We start from the raw sequence: 8,365 nt of genomic DNA on the forward strand, positions 1-8,365 counted from the left end.
GAGAAAATGGAAGAAGTTAAATGATAGGAGTTAGATCCAGATCTGTGTGGAAATAATATCCTAATTCCGAGCACCTTGCAAGTGCTAGAAAATATTCCGAGCACAATCAATTTGTGCTAGGAATGTTTCGAGCACAGTCATTGTGCTAGGAATGTTCCGAGCACAGTGATAGTGCTAGGCATTTTTTGCCGAGCACGGTCATTATGCTAGCAATTCTTCGAGCATAGTCATTGTGCTAGAAAATTTTTCCGAGCACAGTCATTGTGCTAGGAATTTGTCCGAGCAAAGTTAATTTGTGCTCGTAAGTTGCAATAGTCATTCCTAGTACGTTGACCATGCTCGAAATGTGGTCGAGGGTGCATAATTTCTTCAACATTCCGAGCACTATCAGAAAGTGCTCGGAAAATGCTAGGTAAATTCCGAGCACATATTGGTGCTCGAAAATAAGTGCTAGGTAAATGCGCGCTTTTTTGTAGTGTCTTCCTATGTAAAACATAAACTGGGAATACAGTAATTATATACTTATATATCTAGGTTTTGGAATTGATCTTTTCTGAGATCATTTGATGTTCATCACTATGGTTGAAGAGATCATTTGTTGTTCAACACTAAGTTTACAATTGGTATAAGTATACAAGAACAAATATTGAGTTGAAAACTTCTAACATTTTCTATAATAAAACTCATGTGAAGCCAACCATGAGTCCGAACTTATATTTTTTTTTAATATTTAAGTTATGTATAAAAATACGTCGTAGGCATGTATTAGTGGACCTTGTGATAAAATAAATTAACGTTCTAGAAATAATATTTTTGTCTTTTGATCAACTGAATTCGACCTCAAATAATTAAGTAGGAGCAACTCAAAGTCAATTTTAGGAGATTATGTGATTTAAGACTTGATTATCACATGTTCTAAAAAGGTAGCATAAATTAATTGAGCCCTCTTGCACATTCAACGCCTCAACTTACTCCATAATTTAATAAAACTCAAAAACTGACTTACTATAGTAAATTGACACTGACCACTCCGTGTGATTAATTGTTAATTTTCTTAAGTTGCTAACTTGCTTACTCATCAATGCAGTGTATTAAAAATGTCAACACGATTACATTAAAATGTCAACACATAATTTTGTTGAACTTCAATATAATATGTTGATATTATGTGTTGACATTTTAATATCAACGTGTTGACATTTTTAATACATTGTATTGATGAGTTAGCAACTTAAATAGTTAGCAATGTAACACACCCCGACCCACACATATTACAATAAGTGGCAATATATACGGTGTTAATTTCCTCATAAAAACAAAATAATAAAATAATAATACCATTAATTATAATATTCTTTGGATATAATCTAATGATAAAGATGGGAGAATATTCTTTCATAATATGAATGCAAAAATGATTGCATATTTATGACATAACAAAATTATTACATATCTAAGGATGATCCACAGAATCCAAAATTGTGATAAATTTAAAGGATGAAGTAACAAAATTAGTGTTGTAATGATAAGCCAACACATTAAAACAACACCATTAAAACTTTGCATTGTAACCGACAAAGATCAATTTCTCATCAAATTTATCTCTATTTAATAAGAGTAGAGATATGAGAATATGCAATGCTACCCAAAATCTTCAAGTGGTCGATAATATGGTTTTTCTCAAGCTTTAAATGGAGATCGATTCAAAGCTAGCTTCCTTTGTAGGACATAGGTTCACAATGTAGATAGTTATATGAACATCTTCAATCCAAAAAATCTTTGGTAGATTTTAGTCAATCATTAATTCATTATGCTTCTGGTCTTTCAACGATTGTGCAATTCTTCCGTTCAGCTACACCATTTTGTTATGACTCCTCTGAATAATGAGTAGTTCATCTAGTAATGTAGCTTCAAGTATAGATTTATTGCACAAAAGACTTTGGTCATATCAGCCTTTAATGTCGTTTCTATAATATTGATTTTTGAAGTATCCACATGCATTTTTTAGATATTATGGGTGACACTCTAATTCAAGATAATTATTTCACAATATGAGATACTCAAACATTTCCAACTCTTCCTCTCATTTTTCTTGATAGGAAAAGTATGGTACTTAAAGATAAAGGTGTGGCTAATATTTTGGAAAATGAAAATACATTTAGAAGTTCATCACAAAACCTCTGTTATTATAAGCAGAACTTTGGTAGATAGATAGATAGATAGATAGATAGATAGATAGATAGAACGGACAGTCTTTGACATCGTTCTGTGTTTAATTAGCTCTCTCTTGGTGGCATGTTTAGCTGCTGGGAGGCAGCTTCCCTTCCAAGAAGGACGAGAAGAAGGTGATCGCTCTCTCAGGCTGATAGCTCGGGACGAAATGTCCAGCTCCTCTTATGGTCACAAATGTCAGGTTCTCATATCCCACCGCGTACCCTCCAACCTCGCCCTGATAGTACCATGGGTACCACGAAGTCTTAATAGTGGTGCTTAGTTTGGGCAACGAGTACCTGGTTGTTGTCACCGGCACCACTCCATCTGTGTCGCCACTGTCATTGTTGTAAACAGTTCTTGTTTAGTAGTTGAGATTTTTTTTTCTTGTACTAGTTTGAATTACTATTATATTATGTCTGTTGTTGCAAACGACAGGCATAGTGAGGTAGTTACCTGTAGATCCAGACGCTAATGCCGCTAGCCATGAGCTCCTTGATGACAGGTAAAACCGTCTCCGGCTCATCGGTCCACGATATGAGATTGCTACATTAAGGTAAATCAGTTTATTAACAAGCGTTCATAATTTTTGTCGTAGGATATCATTTTCAGCCGTTAGATCGCATTACCTGCAAGCGTCCCATGGCCCGGGGAGAGCTCCACTGATGTTCGCGTGAAGTGCTTGTTGCACTTCAGGCGTGTTTAGGTACGTGAAAACATAGTCACTCGAGCATGGATCAAATGAAGACAGCTGTTTTCAATGCAAAAATAATTTTTCAAAGTTGGGGCTAGAAACTATAGTTAACCCTAAAAACAATACGAGAGGCGTAGTATACCGATGGAGCAGTAGAGTTTGAACCGCAAAGAGGCGCGTAGATGTCATAACCGAATATATTTCCTATTTCACCATCTGCTTGATCCAAAGCTTGTTCGCATTTGTCTGATATTTCAGGAGCCGAAAAGTTGCAGTTTTTGATAATTCCATCGTGACTCTCGTCCGAAATGAGAGCATGCGACCAGTAGTAGTCGTACGAGCCATTTACTTCGTCGAGATAATCAATGTAAGCATTCCCAATCTGCAAAGTGCAAACAGCATCACCGATCAAACTAAGTAGAAAGTCAATAGTTTGTTATGGCTAATGTAGAAACTTACTGCAATTCCTTTCAAATTAATGACAGTTTGATTTGTTACTTCGTTGTTTTTTAGGATCAACTGAGCAAGTTGGGGCACGTAGTGACCGGCATAGCTCTCTCCGGTTATGTAGAAATCGCGAGTTTTGTATTCCGGGAACCTCTCCAGCCAGTTCACCAAGAAAGTGTAGGAATCCGCTGCAGTTTTGGTGTCTCCTGTTACATAGTCCGACGTCGTGTTCGAGTACGAAAATCCAACACCAGCAGGAGACTCCAAAAACAGGACATTAGCCACTATAATACACCAAACAGTTTCCACAACTAAGTTTCTCTTGCAAATATTATTGTTACAAACTTTCATTTAATTTTGTATTTTAGGCCTAACCAGTATTCCAAGCCTTGTTATTGTACCACAACGTCTTTCCGTCTGCATTCACACGGAACGGGCCAAGCTCTGTCATCGCACCATTTCCTATCGAGGAACACCCTGGTCCTGTTTAAGCCATGTACACATTTCAAACAATTAAATTGGTGTATTTGGAAGCCGAATTTCTAGTTTACGCGCATGCAAAACCAGAATTTAACGAACCTCCATTGAGCCACAACACAAGTGGCTTGTTGGAGGAGTCATCAGCCTCGGTGAGCCAATAGAAAAGAGCGCGTCCAGCGGTAGGATCAACAGTGACGTATCCAGAATACTGAGGGAAGGTCACCTGCGGCTGGCCTGGCAGCCCTGTGATCTTGTCATCCTCTTTTAGGCCGTCTTGAGGCAACATGTAGACCGGTGAGTACTCAGTCGAAGCATCCTCGACTACTGCAGATGCTTCCGACCTCCTCTTCTTGTGGCTTTTCAACAGCTCCCTAAGAGGATCGCGGTTCTTGCATTGCACAGAGGCAAAGATGCACACAACAGAAATGAGAAAGATGATCACTCCACCTTTCATTTCTACTCTTTGTTTAGTGATGAATGTGGAGACATGTTTGTGCACTTATATAGCAAGAAAGATTTTAAGTGGATTTTGGGAGGATTGAAAAAGATTGTGATTGAGGCGATGCAAACAGTGTAACTAGTTTAATTTGTTTCATTTGTCTTGGAAGGAAGAGTATTCCACCAAGATAAATAATGAGCGGCGACGGCAGATGCCTAGTTTGTTTTACACCAGCTCATTGCTATTGTTTTCTTCACTTGCTTCAGCTTATTACACGACACCATTTTAGTTACTCAACATTCTTGAAAAAGTATTACAGCAATTGATCATTACTGCCAATACTATGATGTATTTGTAAGTTTTCATCATACCCATTTTAACATCAAAAGTGCAATGAAAAACCATGTTGTTCGTAATTTAATTTTGCAGTTACCACTCCCTCGTTTGGCTTTATGAAGAAAAATAGATGTAAGTAGTGAATGGAATGTAGGTGTCACTATTATATATTGGTTCGTAATAAGATGTGAGTGTAATAATTTAGTACAAGGCAAAATGCATTTAATAAAAATGGAAAACAACAGTGGAACTTTAAATCGCAGACGTACCAAAACTGAAAAATGTGACATTATTTTACGGATGGAAAGGGTATTATTATAGGCTAACAATACGACTTAGAATCAATAATAAACTGGCAAATTTGGAAGTAGTCTTTATAGTTCCTAACTTCTACTCCCTCCGTCCCATTCAAGATGATCACCTTTCCTTTTTTGTTTGTCCCAATCAAGATGGTCAATTTCCAATTTTGGAAATAACCTCCGCTCTCCTTTCTCCTCATTAAAATATTCAACTACTTTTTTCCTCTCTACTTTATTACACGTAACAGCACTTCCTAAAATCTCGTGTCACTCAAGAATGTGATCATCTTGAGTGGGACAAAGGAATACACAATAATAGTACAAGAATTTTTCGTTCATCATTATAGGTCCTCAAAGAATCAATCAAGAGCAGGTAAAAAACTATAGAGTCATTATAACTAAAAATCTCAATCTTAAGTTCAAAAAAATAATAATAATATGGGACATTTAATCCTGGACGAGGAAGTATTTGCCTATTAATATATGGACTTTTGACATTTTCTAGTATTATTCCAATATTTTTAAAATATTTAAATATATCAATTTTGAGTTTTTCTAATATCACCCCTAAATTAGTTTTTCTCCAAATTAAACTACATGTTCGTTTGAAATGCAGTAAGTCGAAATAGATTGGTCATTAAAATGATGTTGTTTGATAGAAGAATGCAGTTTGTCTTCAAATAGATAAGCTTTAAACATTTTTCTGGTCTTTTCTCGAACATTTTTTAAATTTAAATACATGAATTTTGAGTTCTCTGGGTTATTTTTCGATTTTTTTTTCCAAACTTAAATTGATGCGTTTGTCGAAATAAAGTATCTTTATGACAAGTTAGACAGATCACTAAAACAACACCATTTTTAATAAGAGAAGATAATTGAGATTGAGATATTAGGGGTTAGTACTGTGGCAAACTTGTGCAGTTAATTTATCCATCTCACTTTTTGTGAGTTAATTCTCAAGCTTTAAATGGAGGTTGGCTCAAAGCTTCCTTTGTAGGACATAGTTTCAAAATGTAGATAGTTATATGAACATCTTCAACCCAAAAATCTTTGGTAGATTTTTGTCAATCATCATGTTTCTTGTCATTCAAGGATTGTTAGGACTCCAAGACATGATCATATCAGCCTTTAATGTAGTTTCTATAATTAATACTATTGATTTTTGAAGTATCCTCATAGTCATGACTACATTAGCTGTTTTGAATTTTAATTATGTGCATGCATTTTTTATGTATTATGGGTGACATTAAAATTTAGGATATTTTTATCATAAATACTCAAACATTTCTAATTCCTCTTCTCAATTTTTCTTGACAGGAGAAGTATGGTAGAAGATAAAGATGTGGCTAATGTTTGGTGCAATGAAACAAACATTAAAAAGTTCATCACAAAACATCCAAGTACTATTATTATCAGTAATACTTGGGTAGTTAGATAGATAGATAGATAAATAGAACGATAGTCTTTGACATCTGATGGCATGTTTAGCTGCTGGGAGGCAGCTTCCCTTTCAAGAAGGAGAAATGCCCAGCTCCTCTTACGGTAACAAACGTCAGGTTCTCGTATCCCACCGCGTATCCTCCAACCTCCCCCTTGAGAGTACCATCGGTGCCAGTTGCCACAGAGTCTTAATAGTGAGTACCTGGTTGTTGACACCGATACCATTTTATCCGTGTCGCCATTGTTGGAAACAAAACTCATTTAGTAGTTGACATTTTTTCTTGTACTAGTTTAAATTATTATTTTATTGACATTTTCAAGAGAGAGTATGACATCTTTATCCATCTTGTACAAACAATTCAAATTTAGTAGTTGACATTTTATCTTTGTACTACTATATAGTTTAAATTATTATTATTATTATTATTATTTTATTGATATTTTCAAGAAAGAGTGTGACATCTTTTATCTATATTGTACAAACAATTCTCATTTAATAGTTGACATTTTATCTTGTACTAGTTTGAATTATTATTATTTTATTGACATTTTCAAGAGAGTATGACATCTTTATCTATATAGAACAGACAATACTCATTTAGTAGTTGACATTTCTCTAGTACCCATGACCTCCTTGATGACAGGTAAAACTGTCCCTGGACTCAGTCCGAAATACGAGATTACAACATTAAGAGAAACAATTTCGTTCCACGAGTGGTAGAGTTATTTTCATTTTTAGTAAAAATACGCATTTCTTACTTCACGTTTTTCTCTCTACCTTTTTCATATCATACTTTATTCTTCAGAACTCACTAAACAATTTTTTTAAATTGTGTGTCGAAAAAAATATCTCACTACTATAAGCGTAGGAAGTATTAATCATTGTATATTTTTTACATATGATATCATTTTCCACCAAACGTTCCATGGCCCGGGGAGAGCTTCATTGACATTGCGTGAAGTGCTTGTTGCACTTCGAGGCGTGTTAAATACGTAAAAACTTACTTACTTGAGCATGGATCAAATGAAGACAACTGTTTTTCAATGCAAAAATTAATTTTGAGCGATGAAATTTCGGGCTAGAAACTATAATAAACCTTAAAAATAATACGAGTGGCGTAGTGTAGTAAAGTTTGAACCTTAAAGAGGCGCGTAGGCGAGATACATCTGATAAAGCTATTGATTGGCGTGTTGTCCCTAAGATAAAATAACTTCGTCTACGAAGTAGGGCACACTTACAGGAGGCTCGACAAAGCTGGAGTATGGCGATGCGAGCTTCGACGGAAAGATTATTAATTACTCCTTCGTCCGCGAATGGATTCTAGCACTGAGTTTTAATAAATGTTAAGAAAAGTGGGTGGAAGAAAATTAGTGGAAATATGAGTCCGACTTGTATATATTAGTTTTAAATTATATGTGAGTGGAATGTGGGGTCTCTTTACCATTTATGGTAATAATGACAGGACTCTTATTCGCGGACGGACCAAAATGAAAAACGGAACTCCTATTCGCTGGCGGAGGGAGTATACACTAACAACATATAATCACAAATAAATACTCACTAAAAATATGAATATAATAATTTAAATTAGACTGATATATAAACCCCCTCCGTCCACGATTAATTGACACCAATTTTCTTTTCGTCCGTCCACAATTAATTGACATCCTTACTTTGAACTCCTACGTCCGAATAGAGTCCTTTTCTATTTTGACACTAATTTTATTTTATGTCCGTCTACAATCAAAAGAGTTCAATCATGGATAGAGGGAATAGTACTTTATAAAAGATGTGAGTAGTATAAAATACACTTACTAAAAATTAAAACAAAAAAAGGATTTTAAATCATAAACACACCAAAATAGAAAAATGAGTCATTATTTCACATGAAAGGAATATTAATTATACATTAACTACTTAGAATCATAAAAAAACGGGCAATTTCAATACCATCGGTGTTTCAAAGTAGCCTTTATATTATGAGCCATTCCTATCTATGCAAAAAAATAACAACAATT

The 8,365-nt window shown here is 35.0% G+C and overlaps 1 protein-coding gene across 1 annotated transcript; it reads right to left on the reverse strand.

Annotated features, from left to right (window-relative positions):
- Positions 1 to 2,298: 2,298 nt before the first annotated feature.
- Positions 2,299 to 4,145, reverse strand: LOC125224460 (serine carboxypeptidase 1-like). Its single transcript, XM_048127863.1, has 7 exons — positions 3,932 to 4,145; positions 3,728 to 3,835; positions 3,365 to 3,636; positions 3,048 to 3,287; positions 2,841 to 2,962; positions 2,668 to 2,757; positions 2,299 to 2,549 (listed from the first exon to the last, which is right to left on the reverse strand). Exons 1-7 carry the CDS (start codon positions 4,116 to 4,118, stop codon positions 2,300 to 2,302), a joined length of 1,269 nt encoding a protein of 422 aa, XP_047983820.1. The 5' UTR covers positions 4,119 to 4,145; the 3' UTR covers position 2,299.
- Positions 4,146 to 8,365: the final 4,220 nt, after the last annotated feature.

This window comes from Salvia hispanica, chromosome 4 (assembly GCF_023119035.1).
Source record: "Salvia hispanica cultivar TCC Black 2014 chromosome 4, UniMelb_Shisp_WGS_1.0, whole genome shotgun sequence".
Taxonomy (NCBI): Eukaryota; Viridiplantae; Streptophyta; class Magnoliopsida; order Lamiales; family Lamiaceae; genus Salvia; species Salvia hispanica.

Bases quoted from the DNA above. Each gene is read 5' to 3' on its own strand.
- LOC125224460 (XM_048127863.1), bottom strand. From the start codon at position 4,118: ATGTTGCCTCAAGACGGCCTAAAAGAGGATGACAAGATCACAGGGCTG. The intron at 3,637-3,727 runs GTTAGGCCTAAA...GGTGTATTATAG, and splicing joins TAACAAGGCTTGGAATACTG to TGGCTAATGTCCTGTTTTTG. The intron at 2,758-2,840 runs GTAATGCGATCT...ACCTTAATGTAG, and splicing joins GGGCCATGGGACGCTTGCAG to CAATCTCATATCGTGGACCG.